Source organism: Oreochromis aureus, linkage group 20 (assembly GCF_013358895.1).
Source record: "Oreochromis aureus strain Israel breed Guangdong linkage group 20, ZZ_aureus, whole genome shotgun sequence".
NCBI classification, from domain to species: domain Eukaryota; kingdom Metazoa; phylum Chordata; class Actinopteri; order Cichliformes; family Cichlidae; genus Oreochromis; species Oreochromis aureus.
This window is the reverse complement of record NC_052961.1, coordinates 15462996-15487859: the sequence shown is the minus strand read 5'-3', so window position 1 is coordinate 15487859 and position 24864 is coordinate 15462996. Positions and strand designations below refer to the sequence as shown.

At 39.2% G+C, this 24864-nt stretch overlaps 3 protein-coding genes across 5 annotated transcripts; 1 reads left to right on the top strand and 2 right to left on the bottom strand.

Annotated features, from left to right (window-relative positions):
• Positions 1-5048: 5048 nt before the first annotated feature.
• On the bottom strand, positions 5049-12233 carry abtb1 (ankyrin repeat and BTB (POZ) domain containing 1). Its single transcript, XM_031745550.2, has 12 exons — positions 12008-12233; positions 10949-11011; positions 10802-10857; positions 10521-10665; positions 10256-10415; positions 10122-10167; positions 9542-9658; positions 8702-8814; positions 8532-8630; positions 8250-8417; positions 6426-6626; positions 5049-6042 (listed from the first exon to the last, which is right to left on the bottom strand). The coding sequence occupies exons 1-12, from the start codon at positions 12061-12063 to the stop codon at positions 5836-5838; spliced, it is 1431 nt and encodes a 476-aa protein (XP_031601410.1). The 5' UTR covers positions 12064-12233; the 3' UTR covers positions 5049-5835.
• A 225-nt stretch (positions 12234-12458) lies between these two features.
• LOC116324782 (deoxyribonuclease-1-like) lies at positions 12459-24799 on the bottom strand. Of its 2 annotated transcripts, none has more exons than XM_039604471.1 (10): positions 24703-24799; positions 17505-17587; positions 17033-17121; positions 16851-16937; positions 16663-16766; positions 16242-16354; positions 15889-16046; positions 15452-15548; positions 15231-15360; positions 12459-12977 (listed from the first exon to the last, which is right to left on the bottom strand). In XM_039604471.1, the coding sequence occupies exons 1-10, from the start codon at positions 24740-24742 to the stop codon at positions 12856-12858; spliced, it is 1023 nt and encodes a 340-aa protein (XP_039460405.1). In that variant the 5' UTR covers positions 24743-24799; the 3' UTR covers positions 12459-12855. The 2 variants fall into 2 exon arrangements, with proteins under 2 accessions (XP_039460405.1, XP_031601374.1); XM_031745514.2 differs by lacking the exon at positions 24703-24799 and adding an exon at positions 17679-17762.
• si:dkey-222n6.2 (keratin, type II cytoskeletal 8) lies at positions 19384-23293 on the top strand. Of its 2 annotated transcripts, XM_031745512.2 has the most exons (10): positions 19384-19711; positions 19853-20064; positions 20191-20251; positions 20351-20446; positions 20561-20725; positions 20913-21038; positions 21385-21605; positions 22497-22543; positions 22652-22723; positions 22834-23293. In XM_031745512.2, the coding sequence occupies exons 1-10, from the start codon at positions 19466-19468 to the stop codon at positions 22923-22925; spliced, it is 1338 nt and encodes a 445-aa protein (XP_031601372.2). In that variant the 5' UTR covers positions 19384-19465; the 3' UTR covers positions 22926-23293. The 2 variants fall into 2 exon arrangements, with proteins under 2 accessions (XP_031601372.2, XP_031601373.2); XM_031745513.2 differs by lacking the exon at positions 22652-22723.
• Positions 24800-24864: the final 65 nt, after the last annotated feature.

The window sequence follows — 24864 nt, the reverse complement described above, 5'->3', positions numbered from 1 at the left end:
AGGTCGAGGTAAAAAAGATCCTTCACTGGAAAAAACAAACAATTTTTCTCTTACATTCTACCTTACTGTTACTCTTTTATTATTTCCTTTCTTTTTTCTTGTTTAAATGACTGACAGAACCATAGAAAATTATCTCCGAGTGCTACATGTGCAAACGCTACATCTATTTTGAGGCAAATATATTTCATTTAACTTAATACTTTATGATTGTTCTCCACCACAGCTGAACCATGTGACAGCTGTTGTCGATATTCAGCAGCTTGTGATTTTACACATACATTTGACACAATGATTAATGTGTAAAAGAAGAGTGGCCAGCTTTGAAGTGGTAGGAAGGGAACAGTAATTCAAATAACCACTTGTTCCAATCAAGGTATGAAGTGATGCATCACTGAGTGCACATTTTTGATGTTAGGGTCAAAATTTAGCATGAACAGCATGCTGGTGGTGTAATGGTGTGGGGGATATTTTCTTGGCACACTTTGGACCCCTAAAATCACTGAGCATGGTTTAAACAAGACAGCATAACTGCAGCAACAGTGTGGTGCTGTCAAGTAAATATGGACGAGAATCACTGAGGAACGTTTCCAGCACCTCGTAGAATCTAAATCTTAAAAGACAATTATGAAAACAAAAGGCAGTCGAACATCAAAACTAGAAAGTCATATCTAATAAAGTAGCTGGTGGGTATAAATCCCCACTATATTGTATATATTTTGTTCAGATCAATTTTACTTTTGCAAACTTTGAATAAGGACTTACTATAGCTTTTTTGGGTTAAACTGTAAAATATATTTCTGCAAAGTAACTACATATCAAATACATATGACGGAGTGATACATATTATATTTACCGCTGAAAAGTAATAAAATAGAGAATAATAAAGTAATAAAGTACAGACAGAGTGGCCTACTTTATACACACACATCTTATTTGCTCATCTTATCGGCCACCTGCAACCTCCTCCATCTGCTCCACTATATAAATTAATCCAAACATGTTAGCCACATATGCAGCAGGAGAACACCGAGAGGAGCTTGTTGGAAAGGCGGGCAGACAGATGGTGTGAATGACACAACTCTGCATGTTCTGTACACGTCATCCATGTAGCACCTGAAGTGGCATTAGATAATGAAACAGCGAAAGCAAGTTGGGAGATATTGCCAAAATAAAATGTGGCGGTCTCTTGAGATTTTTGGTGCATGGTTAAGCTGATGTGCTTTAAACCATAACTATACTCTGCCTGGTTCTCACCAACTTGTTATTGATTGATTTAACAATACCTACTGATGTTTGCCAGAAAGTTGATTTCTTTTGCCTTTCCAGATGGCTCCAGTTGTCACACTGAAGTCTCAATGAGTCACAAGGTGGCATGACTCAAGAGCTGAGAGATTTCATCCCCTCATCCTGCCTTCAAGGTTTTTTTAAAGGTTTGTACTGGACACATGACAGATATATGAGTCATAACTTGGATACGGAAAAAAAACCCAATAAAAATAAGAACTGTTTTGGTACAGGTCGGTGCGCTCTGTAAAGGAGTAGCCATTTGATGTGCCAGCATTCCAGTGCGGTGAAGTGGATTTGAAGCGGAAATTATTATTAAAATTGTAGTTAGAAGTGTTTGATGCCTGCCATATCAAAACACGTTACAGAGAAACTTCCTAATGTCACATTGACATTAGATTTTTTTTTTCCCTCTAGTGCTGCTAATGAGCTGATGTGCATATTGTGCACCACCGTTAGACTCCTGAAACAGAAAACCCGATTCATGCTAGGTGTGAATGAGATCCACTGATAGTAAAGTCCATTTGTAAACTACTTCAAATGATACTGTGACAAAGGGCAAAGGGAGAATCTGATAAATTGCTCAACAGGCTACAAAGAATGTTTTTGCTGCGGAACTTACCACAAAATTTGGGTGCGGATCAAGTTAAAAAACTAAGGGTTGTGTAATCCCTGAGAAACCCTAATCAGCACCAAGTCAGATATCTGTGAGTTATCCATCTGTTACTGGCCTTAAAGGTGACTTCCTCAACCACAGTAATGCCTGATTTCAAAACTTCAAAGGTAACCCTCCATGATGACACTACAGCAACAATCAGGGGATTGCCAAAGTCATTAGGTTTCATTCTCCGTACATAGGGCTCTGCGGGCTTGTCCACTGGCTAACTTTTTAATGAAATGAGTGAAAAATAAGTGAAAATTTTTCCACTACTGGTTTCTTGAAAGAAAAGTTCTTCAATCTCACCACATCAAAGAACAATTCACTGAGTGGCTGTTTAATTATTTTGATAAAAACCAAAATGTTGAAGTTTTTTTATTTACACCCGGGTCAGCAGATTCCCAGCACTTAACCCACCTTGATATCCCTCCAGTCAAAACCATATAAAGTCAGATTTAACTAATACCAGGCAGTCTTGATCAGAGTTCAGTTTTCAGGCACTGGCTTGTTGAGGCCTGTTGACTGCAGAGATAAATGAACATGTGAACGTGCGAAGTTCCAGTGCTAAACAGTCTTCAGGGAAAGTGAGTATAGTTCTTTGAACATATATATATTCTTGTTGGGCCCTGAGTAAACATCCATTGTCTGACATTGTAGGATTGTACTGAATGTATTTTTCCATTCAAGACTAAGACCAAGTTGCTTAGGAACAACATGAAAACCTTTACAAAGGGAGCTGCTGGCTTAATAACTGCTTGTATTGTGCATTCTAGTCTTTTTCAGCAAACTAAGCCTTTAAGATACGGGCTGGAAGCCAAGGGTTTTGTTTTCTAAAGGATGGCCCTTAGCCTTCGGTGTGAACGGCACTTTAATGTGCCCTAACACGTCTTCAATAAGGTGATGCAGAGTTTTGTCTTCAGTTCTTGGAAAAGAAGCTTAATGCGCCCACTGGGATGTGAATTGTAAACTATAGAACAAGTACAGTAACTGACATACACACATGTCTAAATCACAGCTAGCACAGTCATGTCTAAGCTATTTACAGCCCTCCTTGGCACTGATGAGAACTCGTGATAATGAAGCCATTTGGAAAAACAGTAAAACAGTGCCATTTAGAAAAGGTTCCCATGAGTTTGAAGACCCCGATGAAGGAATTATTTGTTTCCCACAAATAAAAGGGTTAGTGAAACATCCATTCTATGGTGAAACTCACAGCAACGGACCTAGTTTAGTGATAATCTTGAGAAATGGCGCCATCTTTAGGTGCTTTAGGTGTCTTAATTTGCTCCTTCAACTGGAAAGGAAAGAGTTCCTTTCCATCTTTTATTTAAGGTTGGATCTAAAACCCAGAAAACCTCTTCTTAGCAGTAACACTATCTATCCCATGTTATTATAGAGTAAAACATTTTTTGTTTTGTTTTTTCTAAGGAAAAGGAGAATACATCATTCACCCTAATAGCTCTGTGAGGCTGTCCTGCAAAGCAATGCTGAAATAGACTCTAATGTAACTCGCGTGGCCAAATAAGTCACCACCCAGATTTAACTAAGCAAATCTAAATCATGACAGCAGCACAGTGGTGTTGTGGTTGCCTCAGAGCAAGAAGATCCTAGGTTCAAATTTCTGTGTGTAGTTTGCATGTCCTCGCCATGTCTGCATTGGTTCTCTCAGTGAACTGCAGCATCCTCCCAGAGTCCAAAGACATGCATGGGGATAGGTTAACTGGTCATTAAACTGAATGTGAGTGTGAATGGTTGTCTGTCTCTCTGTAGGCTGGTGGCCTGCTATGGCTGTGCCCTGCCTCTCATCCTTTGACAGCTGGGATAGGCTCCAGCTCCCCACCACGACCCCTTAGTGGATAAATGGAAGAAAATGGATGGGTGGAAATATTATTGATGACAAATGTTCTCTGTATCAGCTTAAAACTGTGTGATTTATTCAGTGCTGAATGGAGCTGGCAGCAATGGCACTGGATGAAATTTAGAAGCAGATGAAAGGTCAGAGAACTGATTTAGTGGTTACTGCTCACCTACTGAACAACAAATTTAATTTGAAATCCATCCTGTTGGTTACTGATAATCTACAGACCAAAAAAAGGAAAAAAAAATCACAATGTGTTGAAGAAACTGAAGAAAACACTACTCTTGCGTGCAACATTGTGTTTTATTGGTAAAATTCAGAGCAGTTATTTTCTGGTACACACACTAGGCGACAGAGGTTTGCTGGAAAAGAGATTTCTCATTTTAGGTTAAAACAAAGTGCACGACTGTGTTAGAAGGGGTAAGTATTAGAGCTGGGCGATATATCAATTTTTAAAAAAATATCGATATATTTTTATACGAGATATAAGATGTGACAATATCCTTTATATCGATATAGGAGTTATAATTATAGGCGAGCCGCAAGTTTGGCACTCACGCAACGGCCTCTCCTTCACTGAACACAACTCCCCTCCTCCCCATTTCACCTGCAGGCAGCGACAAGATGGACACGGCAAATCTCGTTAATGAGTTACTGCACATCGCCCGTGCGTGGGGCTGGGACGGCGTCAACATGTTAACGAGCTAGCCATGCTGACGCCATGCACGGCTTGAAATCCTTTCATTTTTCAAAAGTTGACTACGGGCCTTTTGTATGAATTCTGGTTGTGCTTGATGACCGCGAACCGATTTTATGTGAACAGCGCTCAGCAATCTGTCAAAAATGTTTTAGTTCGACTTTGGTAAGCTACGGAGCTGCACCGCTTGATGGATTTCGGAGCATTTGCTACTGAGGATCGTACAGACCAAAATAAGGACCGTGTGTGTGTGTAAAGGATCATAAATGGCTCCTGTTCAGAGACATGGTTATGAAGATTTCAAACTCCAAGTCACTGTAAGAAAAGCAGCTGTGAAATCTGTCTGTTATTATGCTCAGCGTCTTTTAGTTTACATTTTGACTTATGTGAGCTCTTTGTTATGCACAAAACAACATAGTTTTCTTTTATTTATAGAGCATCATTATTTAATGAATGCTCATAATTTATTTTTGAGTAGTTTTTCATGTACATCTATGCTGTATGTTAATAAAAGTGCCTGTGTGACATCTGGGACACAGTTTGACTAAGAACTCGATTTTTGTTCTTACTTTATGGCTTTAAAAAAATATCGAGATATATATCTTATATCGCCATCCAGCTAAAAAATATCGAGATATGAATTTTGGGTCATATCGCCCAGCTCTAGTAAGTATTCATGCCGGAGAAATGTCACTGTTCAAACAGCGAGGCAAACTACAGCAGTGTAATATAACTAAATATGGGGAGTTAATATTTAGGTGCGTCTGCACATTAAATATGGCATAAAGCAATATTCTACGTAACACCAAACAAAGGGGTCAGAAGAAGATTGAATTATTTTCTGGATAAAGCAAACAAATTTTTTTTCCGCCAATAATTCTTGAGTGTGAAAGTATGAGTTGAACCAACTGCCTTTTTTTTAAAACATAAAAATAATATTTAATGAAGTTCAGTAAACTTGTTTATCATTTTTTTTAACATTCAAATTCTTGCACACAACTTCCATCTAAATTAAACACACACATTAGCCGTATTCTGTTGTAAATATATTACACATGATCTCTTCAGAACCCATTTTGCAAAATATGTTTTGTCACAGTTGGTATGTCTCTCTCAAAGAAACGTTAAACAGCCACGATGAACAGCTCTCTGTACATCTGCACCGAACATCATAACCGGCTCTTTTCAAATATATATTCTATGCAATATGCTGTAAATAAAATAAAAACTACAAACATACAAATGCATATGTTTTTGCTTGTTACCTCCTTGCAAAGTATCCACCATTAAAAAAAAACTCAACCTCCACTGAAGCTGCACCACAAACCTGCAGACCTCTCAGCAGTCAATATTAATCCTCACCAGCAGCTCCTCCAAGGCTTCCAGTTTCTGGTTAGCCTCCTCGATTGCACTGTACGTCTGCACGTTGCTGGCGATGTGGTAGCGGATGTCGTCCACCAGGGGGACCGAGTCGGTCTCCTGCCGCTTCTCTAACGACGCGGCGTCCTCTTTGACCATCTCTGCAAACTCTGCTTGCTCCACCAGCTGTGATGGGACGAATGCAAGAGGTAGACAGTTGTGAATTCTTCCTAATGGAGAACTCGGGGTGGCAGACACACTTTAAAAATAAGGGGGGAAAAAAGCTCTATAGTTCTAAAACAGCAACAAAAATATTATAAAATGGTCTCAGAGATCAAAGCATCACTAATGATTAGATCACTAATGATGATTCGTTAACACAAAATTCTAATTAGCCAATCACACTGCAACAACTCAATGCATTTAGGTACCTATAATCTGGGAAATTATTTGATCCCCAGCTGAATTTTTGAGTTTGCCCATAGAATATAATATGAGCATGAACAACAGCACAGATATAATAAAGAACTGCGACCCACTGACAATGGGACACCGTCACTGCAACGCACCCGCTCGATGATCTTGGCCATGAACTCTGTGCACTGATCTTCTAGCCGAGAGAGACGGAAGAGCTTGGCCATCTTCCACATGTGCAGAACGTTTTCCTCGCATATCGTCTTAGCCAGCGTCTTCCCACACAGACGCTTAAGCCCCGGCAGCAGATACATGTCAGCCACACACAGCACGTCAAACACGTTCTCTGTCATTAGCTGGACATGCAGAGAAACCAGCAGGGAGAAAATTATTATCACGAGAATTCAAAACAGCCAACCAATGTTGTTTAATTCTTCCTCCCTTGGATGCCTTCTACATATAAATCACTAAAATATCTTTAGTGATACATATTTAGGTGTCAAAACTCAAAGATTGTCAAAGAGTTAAGAAATTTTAAGATGACAGCGCGAGATCACCGGTGAGCAATTTTTCAGAATTCGTCTGTTTCTGAGACAAAGTGTGCCGTCACTTTTAATGCTCTGATTCCAAATATGACAATTAAAATAGCTGATTAGCGCCCGTTTCCATGTCTCCCATTTTAATCATTAATTCTAAGCTTATAGCAGCTTTATGTGATAATAATTCCCATTTCTGCATTACATTAAAAAACAAACTGGCCCAGATGTGTGGAAATGAGATGTTGCGACACGGAGAAAGATCAAACTCATCAACCCAGATCTCTTTTGCCTAGGATATTAAAACATGTAAATATATCTGTTTTATTACTTGGCTGCATGTCTGTTTATGGATGTCTCCACAACAAAGTGAATTATTTAACAACGGAGGGCACCAGCAGAGGAAATGCAAATCCTGTATGCATTTCACTGGTGCAAGTTCTGTGAGTTACGTGTCTTTCAACAGCATACTGGAAAAAAATGTGAAAGATACTATTAATAGGATTTTTTAAATACTGTATTGAAAACAACGTGTAATCTTATTTTGGCCAAATCAGAGATGAGCACAGAGGTCAAATGGCCAATTAGAGATCTTCTTCTTCTTCTTTTAGCTCCTCCCTCTAGGGGTCACCACAGCAGATGATCTGCCCCCATTTCACTCCAACCTTCAACTACCTTCTCCATGTCTTTGTCTCCTGCCTGGCCGCTCTATCATCAAAATTTTTCAGTATGTCCACCATGCCCACAAGGCGATTATGATTTTATGAATTGTAGTTCACATGAGGCACATGAGGCGACTTTTTATTGTTTTAGTGCTGTCAGCGTTAACGCGCCGTGAACACGACTAACACGATTAATATTTAACCCATCTGGAGCGCAGACTGAGCCAAAATCCCTGAAATGTCTCTGTCAACGCATTTCGGGCAGTTTGTCCAAAGTTTGATCATTCTGCGCTCCAGATAGGTTGAGCGCGTTAAAAATTTTAATCGCGTTAATCGTGATGACCGGGTTAACGCTGACAGCCCTATTTTTGGGGGGAAATTAGTTCGTCCATGTTTGGACTGTGTTGCATACGTGCAAATCAGTCCGTGCATGATTACATTGCTCCGCCCATCAAAAAGTCTGCGCACGCGCGAATATATCGCCCATCATAGATTATTGAACTGACGATTGTCGGTTGGAAATTTTTACATATCGCCCAACCCTACTCTGTATCCACTATGGCTCTGATGTTGCCATATCAATACAGCAAAGCTTTTCTTACAATATGATGAAAAATCCTCACCAGGATCACAATTGTTCAGGCAATTAAAATTAAGCTTTACTACACAGGTTTGTCTGTGTTTATAATCAGTGTTTGTTTTCAAAGATCCTAGAAATAAAAAAGTGTGGAATGATTTATTAGGGATGCAAAAATCAAAGAAAGAAAAAATGTGCACAAACCTCTGTGTCATCGGTGTAGATGTAATACATGATGTGGATAAAGATTTCGTGCGAGATGTTGTGTAAAGTAATCACTGGGGTGCTGGGCTGAGACTGGAGCTGCTCTCCCTCACTGAAGTGGTCCTCCAGTAGGGCTTTAAAATAATCACTACGTCCACAGAAAAATGCCTGGAGAGAGACACACAACTGCACTTCAGTCACTCACATTCATGTTTATGTCGCGGCGGTGTGGGAGTCTGCACTGTAACTGAGAAGACGCTGTGAGAATTTTGTCATTCGTACCTTATGGCACAAGAAATCGTAACCATCGACTCTGAAGCAGATGTCGGGATAAGTAGGGAAACGGTCGACTCTGTTAAAGGGAAGCTCACCAAATCCAACCTAAAGAGAATCAACAGGAATGAATGCGGTGTTCAGCTAAAATACTTATTTTACTGCCATGATGTCCTCACCCTTAATTCAGTGGGCAGCGCACAGTCTGCTAACTGAGCCATCTCCTCCTGAAGCTGACAGCTGTGAGGCTCGAGGGTGAGAACTTTCACACAGATTCCCGGTTTATTGGACACTTTGATATGAGGAGAGAAAGACAACGAGACAAGATGGAACACTCGTCATTAGTGGGTGAAAAAAAAACAACTTTGAAAAGCTCTAGATAAAAACATACAGGATTAAAAGGTGGTGTGGTATTTGAGGCTAAGTGGAAAAACTGCATTACATAAGGAATATGCAGTCTTGAGCTAGTCCTTGTTTTATATTTTTCTAACAAAAGCAGAAATAGGTCGAGAGACATGTGCAAACATGCAATGGAAATACAGTATTTAAGGCAAAAACAGAGTTGGAATGAGCTTAAAAGTCAATATTTGGTATGACTACCTTCAACACAGCCTGACGTCTCTTAGGCAGCTTTCTTGTAATTTCTTTAAGTTGTCTTCAGGAATAGTTCTCCAGGCTTCTCGAATCACATTCAAAGCTGTTCTTTGGATGTTGGCTGCCTTTTGTTAAGTTCTCTGTCAAGATGATCCCACACTGCTTTAATAATGTTCAGGTCCGGGCTCTGAGAGCGCTCCACTGTGTTTTATCATCCAGGTATGCTTTTACTGCGCTCGCAGAGTTTTTTGGGCTCATTGTCATGATCCCAAAAATCTTGAGAAAGACTTTAAAAAAGCCTGAAGAACTATTGCTTAAGACCTCTTTAAAAATTACAACAAAAGAGAAATGAGGGGTGTCTTAAGACTGGCTTAAAGCTGAACGTGCATTACTCGAGTAAATATAAATCAAGAGTTCTGCCTTACCAAATTCATACACTTGTTTGCATTTATTCTCCAGCTCTTCTATGAGATCTGCCATTTTGCACTGTTTAGCCAGTCGTCTACTGTCCTCCACAAGACTTATGTCAATATCCATCCGTCCTGAAACAGAGATAAAGAAAACAACATAAAACTTTGTCATACTAAGATTTTTGCATGTTATAAAAATGTTACAACCAGTTAGCATCCAAGCAGGCTCTCTACAACCTCTCATTAAAATCTCAATAAATAAAATTATTTGACCACTATTTGAGGCAAAAACATACTTTATTGTGAAAGTGCTACTTGTCCAGTGGCTCTGCTTTTAGTTTGCATCTTAATGCAGTGCACAGCTACAGTCTTGTGCAAGTTTATTTTTTGCTTTATGTCTTTGTGCATGTATTTGATTGTTTTGTGTAAATGACTTCTAGTGAATCTTTGCTATCGGAACGTTTTGTTCCCCTTTACTTTAAGTGGATTCTATTTTGCAGGGATGGCCTTGTCACTTTCACATCAGGGAACTGCCCAACAACACCGGTTTCTCCTGTACGATAGTGGAACATCAGCTGGTATATTTTTCACCCACCTGTGTAGAAATACTGTAGAATGGCTCCAAAGGCAGCAGGATTGATCTGAAATCAAACTAGCCTTTATCCATACAGTATAACTAAAAATGGTGAATTAGACACAGTGATTTAACAGGACACTAATGAGACTTACCAAAGGGTGCTTGAGGGTGATCAAGTTCTTCCCTTTCCATTTGGTCTCAAACATTTCCGTGAAGTACTCTGAGCGAGCACTGAGAACGCATCGGTGTGCTAGAAACGTTTGTCCATGAACCTGGAACTTGACGTCACTATACTGGCCCTGCTCTAACAACCTAAAGAAAAACCCAGAAATGTCTGGATTAGACAAACGTACTATAACATCCTGTTATTGCTCTTATTTTCTTGTTTCTTTTCAACATAAAAATCATGACCCTTACATGTGCAGAAAGTAGTTGAAATCATCCCGCTGCATAGCGCGGATGCTTACACACTTGTAGTCTTTGAGCAGGCGTCGAACAGAGTCGCTCAGGGAGCCGTACATGCATCTCTCGCCATCAAACGTGTTGGCTTCACACTTGGCACCTAAAAAAACAAACAAATAAATGAAATCAAGAATTTAAAAGCCTAGGATGATACTACAGAATATTTCAGAGCAGTTCTAAAGCACAGCACATCAGTTTAATACTGTGTTATTTGATTATGACTGATTGTGACTTACCACTAGCCAACAAGTACTGGACAAGCTCTTCGTGACCGCAGAGACAAGCATAATACCTGAAGCACACAAGTGTTTATATTGAAAGCAGTTATGATTATGATGCAGCGTTGACCCGAGAATTACATCAGCTGCCTATAATGTACTTACAACGGAGTGCTGTCCCATTTATCTCTTACATTGAGGTCAACATCTCTTTGTTCAACAAGGTATCTAGGCAAAGAGCAAAGAGCAGAGAGGTTACAGTGATACGCTGCGATAAACACAGGCACGACTCGCCATACAAAACGCAAAGATTTAAATAAAATTAAACAGATACGTCACATGGAAAAAGAGGGGCAGCAAAACAAGTATGAGGTGCTTGTGCTGATATGTTGTTTTTGATTTTCTGCTGTACATTAGGGTCAAACATCTCCACTTTGGTCTCATCTGTCTACAGTACATGGCTCTAGAAGTCTTGTTGACTGTGCAATGCTTGTTCCTCTAAGCACTGCACAGTCTGAACCTATGATGAATTTGCTGGGGCATCCACTCCTGGGAAGACTGCAACATTGTGTTAACAGACCTGAACGCTCCAGGCCAGAAAACTGCTAAAACCTCTAAAACCTTTATAGAGCCCCTGGAGTTGCTGGTGATCAAATTATCAAGTGCACTCAATTACCCGTGCCTGGCTGCTACTTGGCCTCTTAATTCCTATGGAAACACAGGACTGCAGTGAATCTCATGAAAACTTTCTTGCATGCATGACCGTACAGACACGCCCCCTTTATTGGACTCGGCAACTATTGGGTTATGTATTCATTTTAACCACTGATTCCTTCGATCAGTTAAGCATAGTTTTGCTATCCGGTCAAAGTGTTTCCTCGTAATTCTCGGGGTAACTCAGTATAGATATCCGGTTGAGCATCCGACACTGATAGCTAGTGCCATCATTACATCTGGACACCGAGGAGCTGACCTACACAAGATAGCTACAGTTACAAACTGGCTCATCACAGCTCCTGTTAGCAACACTGCCTTCCGTGGTTAACTCCCGTTTATTTGCATAAAACTGAAGTAAAACTGCAAGACTGCATTGTAGAAAAGGACAAACAAAAGCAGAAGGCTAACCCAATCTATGCTAGAACTCTCACTCGCAAACACAGTCAAGTGAAATAAGTTATCTTTGAGCACACAAGCCAAAATAAGGTCAGCAGAGCTGATGGTTACCTGACTCTACAAATGTCGCCCTTTCTGCAACTACTAAACAAATCGTACACATCCATAATCGCCGCGGTGTTTTCGGTCCTCTGTAATGCATTGAGACGGCCTGTCTACCGGACAGGTTAGTGATGGTTTTGTGTTGCTTCAGAGTTTTTCCCGGTGAACGCTGTGAAAGTTGTCACCGTTGTTTTTTGTTGACAAGCTGTGCGGGGTCCTCGGTGTTTTGGTCGAAGAGGTCCAGCAGTCACGTGACACCAGCGTATACTTCACAAACGTAAGGGAATAACTGCAAAAACGGCAGCTATGTGCTATTCTTTATCAGCACTACTAAATCCTTTTTTACTTCTAAGTCGCATGGATGTAAATCTTTTAAAAGTTTTACAACGAGCTGATAATCCTAACCACAGAGGCGTAACTTGAACAAGTAGCAACCCGTGCTCAAGGTATAAAATGCTGAATTTCCGAGCTTACGCCGTTAACATGAATGCAGCACACGTCATTGCGTCACATCGTTCGTTTATGTGTGGCATGAACAAGTGGTAAAAATACAATTAAAATAGCGCCTTTCGCTATTGTTAAAGTACATTCTTTTCATCAGGTTAAGCAGCTGTCAGAAGATGTTTCATTCCGCTATTTGACCAAAGAACTACGAGACAAACCTTACCCTATTTTCTTGCTCTTAACTAGGTCAAGCCAAGGCATACAAGACCACAGTGCTGTGTCATGCAGTTAAGTAACAGACAGAGGCAATACGTGCATTAAACCCATATTTATTTTTGTTGTATTGTACTGTATGTCACAATATTTATTCAGAATCATAAAAAGAAACAAAAGCTTAACTTGGAGTCTTCTGGTTATTTCTCCATCTGGTATTTGACAAGCTTTTGTTTTAATATGCAGATGATAAGTTGAAGTTTTTCTTTCTCCAGCAGGAGATTTTCCTTTTGCAGGTTGAACATGTCAACCTGTGCACTCTCTGGGAGGAGAAAAAACACACTAAACACACTTTAACAGAAAGATGCTTGTGTGTGTGTGTTCGTGCAGTGGATTGAAGGTTCTGAGTTTCTTTCTCACTTCCTGTTCTCACTATGATTAACAGTAAGATGAAAATTACACTAAAGTTGTTTACTTTTAACAACACTGAATAAAAGCACTTTGCAAAGCCTGGAAAGAAACCTGGCTAACTGTGCAAGTGAACAGACTCAGACCTATCTTTAAGACAGAGGAGAATCTGAACGATTATAATCAAATATCCTGAAGATGTGAAAACTGCATTCAAAATTACTCTCTATGCAAATTGAATGGAAAGTCAGAAAATACAATCAGGTTATCTGTTTTAGGATTGTGTGCTGAGGCTTATCGAACAATAAAACTGTTGTAAACTGTTTGTTCACAGTCAGCAAAAAAAATATCTAAGAACAAAGTTGCCTCTTTTCTTACTGATCATCAGGGAAACACGAAGACATTAGACGCTACTGGAAAACTTCGCACACAGATTTCTGAGGGATTTTCCAGGAATGGCAATACTTTTTTTCAGAGAACCGATTGGTCAGTAGGCGCTGATTTCCTACTCGCTGATCTCTAATCTGGAACATAATCTGCTCTGGAGCAGGTTATGTTACTATGGCGATTTACAAAGATAACAAATGAACCACCTTCACACTACAGAAAACCCAGGGTTAACCCTGAGGTTACCTGGAAAAGATAAAATCCAGTTTTGTAATACAGTCTGTGGTCCATGTAACCAGTTTGTTTTTGATCACAGATCAAAAGGTTGTTGAGATATTAACTCACCTCCAATTTTAATTTGCTGTGACAAAACTTAGAAAGACTAAGACCCAGTTTAAAGATCGTGTGCACCAGTTTTGGTAAAGATTGTTGCTCAGACAGCTCAAATTAATTTCAAACATCATAGTTGGTCCAGCTATAGACCAGTCTGTAAATACAAGTTAAGCTTTATTAGGTAAAATAAACAAAAAACAAAAGCTCTATGACACAAAGCTGAACTCGGGCTTTGGACCAAAAGATTCTAAGTGTTAGTAAAATCAGTTCATTATTGCTGTTATTTATGTACAATAAGAAAAGTAAAGATGTCCCAAAGCCCCATCCTTTTAAACTTTGATGTAAGATTTCCTTTTCTCACCCCAAATGTATAGATCAGTTACAAAATCTTTAAAGCAGATGTATGTCTGAAACCACTGAATTCATGACACTCAGTTCAAAAATGAAAAATGAAAACTGAACTCAAAAATGACACTCCCAAATTCCAAAATTCCTTCATAGAGGCTACACTGCACTAAAACATCAAAACAAGAATAACATCTAATCACAACAAATGTGGGGCGTAATTTTAAATTCCAACTGAAAGCAGTGATTTGCAAATTACCTTTGGCCTGTATTGCATTGAGAATGTTTCATCACACAGATATAACTGATTCTGATACATGCAACAATGCAAATACTGGGACAGGCGAGTATATGTGACTATCCTTTATTATAGCCACTCTTTTTCACAACGCTAAATGAAATTTAAGCGTCAAAAACACCAAGAGATCCAGTGATTCAGTTGTTTTCATTCTCCCTGCAAACATACCTTCTCTATTGAATAGAAGTGTTGACGGGAGGCAGGCAGGTGCCCACGCCCTCTTTTTACCCAGCCATGCCTTTTACGCAGCCATGCCTTTGTGATTCATGCAAAATGCAGTTTACATTGTCTTGAAATATGCACAGACCATATATTCTTGAAGGGAGTACGTCGGTAATTTGCTCCAAAATCTCGTTTTGCTTTTCAGTATACTGGTAAAACTTTTAATTATTTTACAGACCCTAGCGAACAGTCCAAAACACTTCCTGTTCTTTCATGAAGGAGCACTGTTTTAAGAGACTTCACAGTTTTCCTCATGTTTTATCAGCGGTTTGGTATATCAGCAGTTAGATATTATGTAATTTACCCTCGTGCTAACTTGTTTGGAAATGCAGTGTAAGTTTGAATGGTAGATATGAATGCATAAAGTGAATTTCACTGGGGAACAAAAACAAACAAACAAAATAAAAAACATTTAATGTCCACTGCCTGTTTGCCATAAAATACAAGTTAAAATGCATTTGGAAATCACTGCTTTCTTCCTTTCTGTAAATTTTCCATCTAGTTTTCTGAGCTGGGCTGTATCCCAGCTTTTAACGCATCTATCAGGAACAAGACAGAGTAAATTAGTGTTTTGCTCGTTACCTGTCACAGTTCTGCTGGATCCTTGCTGGGTGTCAACAACTGCGCATCCGTTGTTGCTCTTTTTCACCCAACAGGGAATGGCACTGACTAATTCCACCTCAACAGGGTAGTGATCACTCACCCTAAGGGCCTGTGGGAGGACTTGTGTATAAAATGAAAAATAGAACAGCAAAATAGCCATTCAAGTGCATATCAAGAAGAGGGATGATCAGATAGCTCACCATTTCTTCTGTCATTTGAAACTCTTTGTGAAAGTTGAATGGTTTAGCTGAGTTTGGCACAATAGCTGCCAGCATATCTTCTCCATACACAACTATCCTGTAGAAGATGTGCATTCATTCAGTTCATGCATTCATATAATTGTGCAGTTGTGGTTAGACATTTACATACAGCTATCATGGGTATAAATGTCGCGATAATTCTGAGCTTTCAATAATTTCTTTGAACTGTTCATTTTCCAGGGTGCAATGATTATGCAGCTTAAATCTGGGAGAAACTAACAGTTGTAGTTGATTGTGGCCACTAAAAAGAAATAAATTCAAACAGTTCAAAAAATTGAAAAAAAGCCAAACATTACTTTGACATTCATGCACTCAAAGAGTGCATATAAACTTCTGACCACAACTGTATATCTTGCCACAAAAGTTTTGTAACGAACCTGTCATAAGCGTGATGATCGCTTGTTTTTGCCATGGTGTCCACGTTATCACCAATCAGCCAGTGAAAGTTCTTGTCACTGCGGATGCGGATCTCCTCCCTTTCCTTGGATGAGAGATACCAGCCATCTGCCCTGAAGTCTCCCAGGATCATTACATTCTGAAGGAAATTTAAAAAAAAAAAAAAAAAAAAAAGCTTTTCAGGCTAATACAACTTTTAATATCCCCAAAGAAAATATGAGGACACTGAGTGATAATTTACAGGTTGTGCAATAGATGTGATTCCTCTGACCTGATATCTCTGTCTCTATATATCTATATCTATGTGTATCACAACTCAAAAAATGCATCTCACATCAGTTTTCCATTTTTCTTTGACCACCAGGAAGACATCGTAGAGCTCATCAAGCTCTTTCTTAGAGTCATTTGGTGCGGTCCGGACGGGGATCAGCACTATATCCCTCAGCACTGCAACAGAAAAAGTTCTGTAAACTTGAGTCCAATAACATCCTCTGTAGTTACATACTGTAAGTTAAACATATTTCCCTGCTCCCACAAGACACTAAACCTGATAAACCTGCTGCAGTCTTCTTTAATTAGCATGTCACACTACATCAGACTCATTCGACAAACAGATCCACGGTTAAAAATGACTCATACATACTGCTGATGTCCCAGCAACCGACTAAGACTTTCCAAACAAGTACACACATGAACCAAACTCCTTGTTCTGACTGGATCAGGTACCATAAGCTTCAGTAGGTGCAAAGACTGACCTGTGTTGTGAGGTTTAAAGTAGAGAATATAGGGCTCTCTTGTAAACGCATCCACATCATCGACCTGGTCATCTTCATACTGATAGCAGTCGACCACATCGTCCCTTCCAGCAGGACAAAAAAATGATTCTATGGAGCTGTTCAGTGGTTATGTTACAACAGCTTTATGTGGGATTATTTGAGCTTACCTGTACAGAAACAGGAACTGTTCTTTGTATCTGCTCCTTCCCAGACGGGTACTGAGCTGCTGAGCATAGTGATGGGTGGTGTTGACCCTGAGATGTACAACAGAAAAAAGTCAGCATATTTATAGTAAGACGCAGTTTTACTTTAGTCAGAAAATGAAAAAAAAAAAAAGAAGTAAATTCACCTGTTCAGCTCTTCCACTAACACTCTAACAGAATCTCCAGTTACATCCACCACCTCCAGAATAACTATGATGTCATATCGAGACACAGTCTACAACAAATAAGCTTTGTTAAAAAAAAAAGCAGTGAAAAAAAAGTTTAAAAAATTTTGTGTTGTTTTTTGTTTGTTTTTTGTTGTTTTTGTTTTTTTAGAGTCAATGATATTAAAAGTGGAAGAAATGAGAAGCAATTTTCATTGTTAAAAACCTGATAATGCACCTGGCTACTTCCCAGTTTTCATTTTCACACTTGATAATGTAACTGACTGTTTCCCAACACTCACGAGTGACAGTGACAACAAATTTCCAAAGAAGAAATACATTACACGTGTTTTGTTATGTGTTGGCTCTGTACACCGTGTCCTCATTTAAAGAGTTCATATGAGCCATTTCATTCTTTGATATTCCTCGCTAACGCCAAGGAGAAATGTTTTACCTTAACCAGGCTTGTCAGGACCGCTGGATCTGAGACCTTAGTCAGTCCAAACCTCTGTGCATTGAATGAAGCAATCTTCATTTCTGTCAAAGGAAGACCCGAAGGAAATATTCATGTCATGCAAAAAACATTTTAAGTATATCCAGCATTGTTAAGTATATGCATGACGCTCACTCTTAAAGCTCTGTTCTCTTGACTTTATTTAACTCTGATGAAATGTTGAGCGGGTGGCACAGATTCAGTGTCATACGAACGAACCAGAATAAATCTGGTTATGTGAGAACATTTTTCCTTTGTAGTTGTTTGCTTAAGGGAAAGAGATGATTGGATAATTGGATGCGCAGGGAGAGAGGGAGAATTTGAAAAGCAAACAAGAGAGAACAGACAGGTTTCTTTTTTTAGTACAAGTGGGTGCAGTGAAAACACATTTAATGTAAGTGTGGTATTACCAGGTTACCAAGTTAAAATTTTTAAATCAAAATATTTTCCTCTTTTGTTCTGTAGGATGGCTGATGATTTATAATCATAACTGTGTCAAATTTATCACAGCACAGAGGCAGCAGCAGTGGAGACAAATTAAAGATAGAAATAAAGAAATAAATGTGATTTAATAATAATAATAACTTTTATTTAGAAAGCGCCTTTCAAGACACCCAAGGACACTGTACAATAGATAAAAAAACACATAATAGAACAATGACACAATGAAGAACAATAAAACAAAAGCACAAGATAAAATTAACAAACAGTGGGTTCGCAGTGAATATGCAGATTTGAACAGATGGGTTTTGAGTTGAGATTTAAACTGGGGGAGAGAACCAATGTTTCTTATATCTGGGGGTAGAGAATTCCACAGCCTGGGAGCAGAGCAGCTAAAAGCTCTGCTTCCCATGGTGCTGAGGCGGAAGGAAGGCACAGAAAGCTGGATAGAAGAAGAAGATCGAAGTGAGCGGGCAGAAAAGGTAGTGCTTAACGGGTCAGAGAGGTAAGGAGGTGCGAGGTTATGAATGGCCTTGAAGGTGAGCAGAAGAAGTTTGTATATTATCCAGAATTTCACTGAGAGCCAGTCCATAATAACTCAGTTATCATATCCAGACATTTGGAACAGAGTTTATTCACAGTGGCTCACAGTCCTCTAATAATAATAATAATAATAATAATAATAATGATGATGCAACACATTGGTTAGCAGTCCACTATAGCTGTTGTGTATCAGTTACCATGGCAGCTCCTTACCAAGTAAGGAACTTCCTGTTAATAGGTGGAGTGTGTGAGGTTATGACATGGATCTATTCTTGTAAGCCAATGTAGTTAGTTGGTAAGTTTTTTGACTTTATTCTCTTAGAATCATGTTTACTAGTCTACTACCTTAAGAAGAAAAATAACATTTTTCCAGAACAGTTGTGACTTTTTTAATAAACGTACTACTAGAGTTTCAGGACTTCTGAGTTTATCTTTCAGTTAAGGGAGGTTTTACGAGGTCCACTGATGTGCATGCAGTGTCCAGTATGTATTGCATATCATAATATTTGGGAACATTTCCGAAAGTAACATTGCTTAGGGAAGTTACTTTCAGCATCTACTGACTTAAATTTGCATTAAAACTTGTAGCTCTGCAGTTCATTATATTTAAAAAAATCTTTCTTTATTCATAACAGGGAATATTTTATTTACTGAGTTTTCAGATTGTGTGAGTGCAGACTTTTAGTGTGTTACGGAATTCACCTGAAGCTGTGGAGCAGGAATACTTTCCTGTTGTATCTTTAAAGTGAGGGGTAGGTGGGAGAGCACGAAGTATGTGTCAGACTGGTTTACCCACATTCAATCACTTCACTATCACAACACGCCCAGTTCTGCCTTATAAAGCAGCCAAAAAGATAAAACGTGCACAACAGAGCTATACCACCACCTCTACCAGCTGAGCTCTCCATCCTTTCCAGCAGTGCAAACTCAACAGCACCATGAGTCTGAGGAGCAAGCGCAAGAACCTGCTGAACTCACCTTCAGGGCGATTCAGCAGTAGTTCCATGGGATCCTACTCCATCCCCAAAATCAGCACCGCTACCGATATCAAACCAGTAACAATCAACAAGAGCCTGCTTGCCCCACTAAACTTAGAAGTTGACCCCACCGTCCAAGCTATACGCACCATGGAGAAAAATCAGCTGAAGAGTCTTAACAACCAGTTTGCCTCCTACATCGAAAAGGTAAGTGGAAATTTTACTGTCACATTTAAAATCTTTTTATCATCCTGATAAACCATTCCAAGTTAAATCCCTGGCATTTGAAACTTCCTTTAAAACCTAAAGTGGGACTGGAATTTGTTTGTATCCCTTCTTGTGTGTCAGGTCAGACAGCTGGAGCAGCAGAACAAAGTGCTGGAAACCAAGTGGAAGCTCCTGAATCAGCAAAGCGCCCCCTCCTCCAATGATGCGGAGTCCATTATTAAGACCTTCATTTCCAACCTGGAAAAAGAGCTGGAGCTTTACAGACGTGATAAAGTGAGGCTTGAAAATGAGTGCACAGCCATGGTCGAGACTGTGGAAGACTACAAGACAAAGTAAGGCATCCTGGGGGAAGAAATCAAACCACTGCTAAACAGGAGCTCAGCTTTGACATATGATAATAAAGTGCTCTGTGTGTGGGTGTCTGTCTGTGTGTAATTTGATATTTGTGGGTGTTTCAGGTATGAGGAAGAGGTCAACAGAAGGGTCACTTCAGAGAATGATTTTGTAATGCTCAAAAAGGTGCAGTATGCAATGACACTAATACTTTCATTTGTGAGTAATAAAAAACAAAATAGCAGTGAAAAGGAAAAAGTTGTTTATTTTTTCTGTTGCCTCCAGGATGTGGATGAAGAATATATGAGAAAGGTGAATTTGGAAAGCCAACTGACAGCTATTCAGGATGAAATCCTGTTCCTCAGACAAGTGTATCAGATGGTAAACAAGCTTACATTAAAAACCTTTTCAGAATTTAAATCAGTGAATCACATTATGTGTCATATTCTGGATTTTTTCCTCTTAACTTTTGCTGTATGTGTTGTTTTAAATAAGGAGCTGTATGACATGCAGGAGTGTGTGAAGGACACCTCTGTGGTGGTGCAGATGGACAACTCCCGCGACCTGAACATGGACCAGATTATAGCTGATGTTAAGGCTCAGTATGAAGAAATTGCTGCCTACAACCGTGAAGAAGTTGAAAAGTGGTACAAGATCAAGGTGAAGGTCTAACATGAATTCTTACTCGTTACTGTCGATGTAATAAACCAACTAGGAAAAGGGGCATAGAGACATGAAAAGGGCTCAGAAGTTACTGCTCATAAATCTACTACAATGTCAGAACAGCATTTGTTAACCCAATAATTACTGTCTTTACATCCTTGTCTCGCTGTTTGATATTTTTCAGTTTGATCAGATGAAAGTGCAGGTCCAGCAACATAACAGTGAGCTGCAAAACACTAAGGCCGAAATAGCTGAGCTTAGGCGAATGATTCTTCATCGGCAGGCTGAGATTGATGCTATGAAGGAACAGGTGAGTGAAGGGCTTTAAGACTACCTCATAGTCTGTTTGATGTTAAACTGGATTTTAACAAGTATCAAGAGGAACAACAGGTTTAGCTGCTGTTCTCAGAAAAAGAAAGGAAAATGAAAACAAATCAAAGGCAACATTAATTAGTGTTTCTGTTTTGTAGTAGTTTGCATCTTGAACTGACAGACTAACTGCATACATGGGAATTACTCAGAATTATTGTTAGCTGCTCTGAAAAAACAGTTTGGTTTTCGTGTTACCATAACCCACACAAAACCCCCCAATTTTTACAAAATCACCAGGAATCACTGTGAAGCTCAGATTTAAATAAAGCTTTTCTTTTTGTCAGTATTCCCACAATGCAGTAAGCGTATCTGAGATGGAAGAGCGAGGGGAACAGGCTGTAATAGATGCAAAAAACCGCATTAAGGACCTTGAGGCGGCTCTGAGGCAGGACAAGCATAACATGGCCAAGCAGCTCAGAGACTACCAAGACCTCATGAATGTCAAGCTGACCCTGGATATCGAGATCTCCACCTACAGGAAACTCCTGGAGGGAGAGGAAAAGAGGTAAGCCAGCAGAACTTAGCAGGTTGCTGGCAACAATGTGTTAAGGAAGAAAATGGATGGATGGATGGATGGATGGATGGATGGATGGATGGATGGATGGATGGATGGATGGATGGATGGATGGATGGATGGATGGATGGATGGATGACCATTGATGTAAGGTTTCAGCTTGTAAACTGTCTACAGTAATTCAGAAAATAATTAAAACATATTAATCAGTACTGATATTTTTTGTTGTATGAGCTACTGTACATGCATACCATCTGCCATCCGACAGTTTAGATGGAAATTGGGTGTGGTATAGAAAAACAAACAAACACCACCTTGAGCCAAAAGCCTCAGTCAGAGACAAGAAGTTATTTGTTTTGTTTGGTTGTTTTTAATAGTTTCACAACCACATATTTGTCTCACTATTCAAGTACTTCACCTCGATGTGTTGCATTAAACAATAAAGAACTGAGCCCAGAGGGTGGAATGCAGCAAACACCCACAGGTATTTGACAACTGGTGATAACTGCAGTCGTAGAGCAGAGCGGCCTTTCAGGTGCGAGTTTGAAAGAGAAATCTATATCCAATCTGCAAAGCCCAATCCACATCCAAAACCAGACTTTGACAAGTAACACGTAGATGAGATTTATGGTTTATTGAAAGTCTGTCTTCCAGTTTTATGGCAGGAAAAAAACAAAGTGGTAAAACAATTACTTTGGGTAATTTGGTTTACCACTTGGCTTTCTTTGCTGCATCTTAAACATGAGGCAGGTTTATTGCATAGCTCCCTCTAGAGCCACAAAGGGCTTTATACATCGGCTTTGCCACCTTCACTTGAACAACCATGTGAATAACTTTACCAGTACATGCCCTATAATGTATTTCCTGCTTTCACCCTGACAGACTTGGTAAAGACTCTGTTATCAGCATCCAAACAGTGCCCAACAAAAGTAAGTACAGTACTGAATTTTACAAAAAAAGATGAGATCATCTTAATGGCCTTCATCTCAGGGATCAGAGTGATACCCTCTTCTCTCTTTTTTCTGTCCTTTTTTCAGGAGCTGTTGCCAGTAACGACTGTGTTGACGGCAGTGAAAGAGTGCTCAGTGTCCAAACAGTGCCCAACAAAAGTAAGTACAGCACTGTATTTTACAAATAAAGATGAGATCATAAGGATAGCCTTCATCTCAGAGATCTAAGCGACACCCTGTTCTCCCTTTTTCCGACTTCTTCTCCACAGCTGTGCCCGTTACCAACCAGAGACGAAGGTCAGGCCCTGTTCTCATCAAGACAGTGGAGACCACGAACACGACATACACCGAAGGCAAATAAAACACAGCGGTGCTCTGAACTGCCGGATTGCTACTTAAAACTACCCTTAAATTAATCTGTTCGCAAACTGCTGTAACCTCACTGTATCAAAGAGCCATTATCTGTGTCTCTGTGTTACGTTTTTAGTTTCCTTCTGATTCTGTCACATTAAATTACAAATTGGAGCGCTTAAAACAAATCTGTACTCAGCAGCATGATCACCTGTGTTCTTTTTCTTGTATAATGTTGAATCACGCTAATTGTAAGACGTTTGTTAGTTTACTCTATAGATGTTCTTAATAACTATTAAAAACTATTCTTTTTATTGTTAGATCTTGCTGCACAGCTGTTGTTCTGATGTGTCTCTTATAAAGTATAAGGAGAAAATAGCTTCAAAGCTTTTACATTTTTTTTAATATACACTAGATCGATCCAAAGATATTGGGTCACACTTTAAATCTCTAAACTGAGGTGTTTTCAGTGTCATTGCCACAGGTACAGTCCAAGTCGTTTTAAGGAGCTCACTTCAGCTGTGTTACTGTAACAGGATGAAACTGTTGCAACGGGTCGGTTTGTTAAAGTTCTTACCTATTACGCAATCAACTGTAAGAGCTTATTGCAAAGGGGAAGTCTAATTTCAACACAGTTTGTTTTGTTTTTTTTAACTACAGCTCTGTGCAGCTGGTGCATTTCACATCAGTCTCAGACCGGTTTGAGTGGACCCGAATGCCACAAGCTGGATGGACTGTGCTTGAGTAGACAGCTAAAAATACAGTGCAGGGAAAAAAGAATTTGGGCCCTTTTTTTTGTTTGGTTTTTTGTTACACTTATATGTTTCATATCATGTATTAAGAGAGAAAGCTATCCAAATCAACCTGCCTCTAAAATGAAGCAAACTTGAACTTCAGGACCTGGATGGTTAATTGATGGAAACTTGAATTCTGCTCTCTATCAGAAAATCCTGGAGTTGACTGTCCACCCATCAGTTAATGCACTGAAGCTCAAGCACACATGAGTTATACACACCCATACACACCAGTGTAATTCTAACACCCATAATACTATATTGTATATTCATATATATATATTTTTCAAATATATCTAGGTTTTGTTTTGATATATGAATTCGAAAAGCATACTAACAAAGTAAAAACCTTCTTTTTTAAAGTAAACATACAATATTCGCTATTAAGCAGCACAAAATACATATACTAAAAAAACAAGTAGGTAAATGTTGTGAAGTACGGAGTCCCTCTGATGACATGGTCAAAAATAAAAAAATAAATAAATTGTGCCCTCGAAATAGTATACCCACGAAATACTTATTTGTGGCCACGTGCCCTCGAAATACGAAATATAATGTGCCCACGAAATAGATAAAATATTGATATTCCTGGCCACGAAATACTATTTCGAGGACAGAGACAGTATGATTGAGTTTTATAACTGGGAATGAGCTACAAATGCATTTTGAAAAATGCGCTGATGACATATTACGGAGAGACATTTCATCATTGAGGGTTCCTTTACAGACTTAAGTGAAGAGACTGGGATGTTTGGTCAACCATTTTGAAAGGCCGGGGAAGGATCACAGTGCTCTTCCTACTTTGAGCTAACTATTTCGTGCCCTCGAAATAACTGCATCATGGCAGCCTTCCTGTTATTTTTGTTATCATTTTATACTGAAGAGACTGATGTTTGGTCAAGAGAAACCCGAGAGCTATGATTTCTAAAATATTTTGCGTTAAAGCAATCTTCCGGTGAGTGTGATTTCAAAGAAAGAAAGAAAGGTACTTACCTTGACACTGACTAACACCGCGAGGGTGTATGCGGTTCATCTAAAGAGAAATTAGTATGTGGGAACATCGAGTTTACTTGTTACCTCTTTACACGTCTTTAGAAATCTTCATTTTAAAATTTTTGTATAATTAAGAATTAATATAGTAGTAAATTTGTTATA

Excerpts from the sequence above, each read along its gene's own strand:
- LOC116324782 (XM_039604471.1), bottom strand. The coding sequence starts at position 24,742 with ATGAACCGCATACACCCTCGCGGTGTTAGTCAGTGTCAAG. Across the intron at positions 16,938-17,032 it reads TTAGTGGAAGAGCTGAACAG|GGTCAACACCACCCATCACT; the intron begins GTGAATTTACTT and ends TGTACATCTCAG. Across the intron at positions 15,549-15,888 it reads GATCATCACGCTTATGACAG|GATAGTTGTGTATGGAGAAG; the intron begins GTTCGTTACAAA and ends CATCTTCTACAG.
- si:dkey-222n6.2 (XM_031745512.2), top strand. The coding sequence starts at position 19,466 with ATGAGTCTGAGGAGCAAGCGCAAGAACCTGCTGAACTCACCTTCAGGG. Across the intron at positions 20,726-20,912 it reads AAAAGTGGTACAAGATCAAG|TTTGATCAGATGAAAGTGCA; the intron begins GTGAAGGTCTAA and ends GATATTTTTCAG. Across the intron at positions 22,724-22,833 it reads CCAAACAGTGCCCAACAAAA|CTGTGCCCGTTACCAACCAG; the intron begins GTAAGTACAGCA and ends TCTTCTCCACAG.
- abtb1 (XM_031745550.2), bottom strand. The coding sequence starts at position 12,063 with ATGGATGTGTACGATTTGTTTAGTAGTTGCAGAAAGGGCGACATTTGT. Across the intron at positions 10,416-10,520 it reads TTCAACTACTTTCTGCACAT|GTTGTTAGAGCAGGGCCAGT; the intron begins GTAAGGGTCATG and ends GTTTTTCTTTAG. Across the intron at positions 6,043-6,425 it reads TGGCCAAGATCATCGAGCGG|CTGGTGGAGCAAGCAGAGTT; the intron begins GTGCGTTGCAGT and ends GTCCCATCACAG.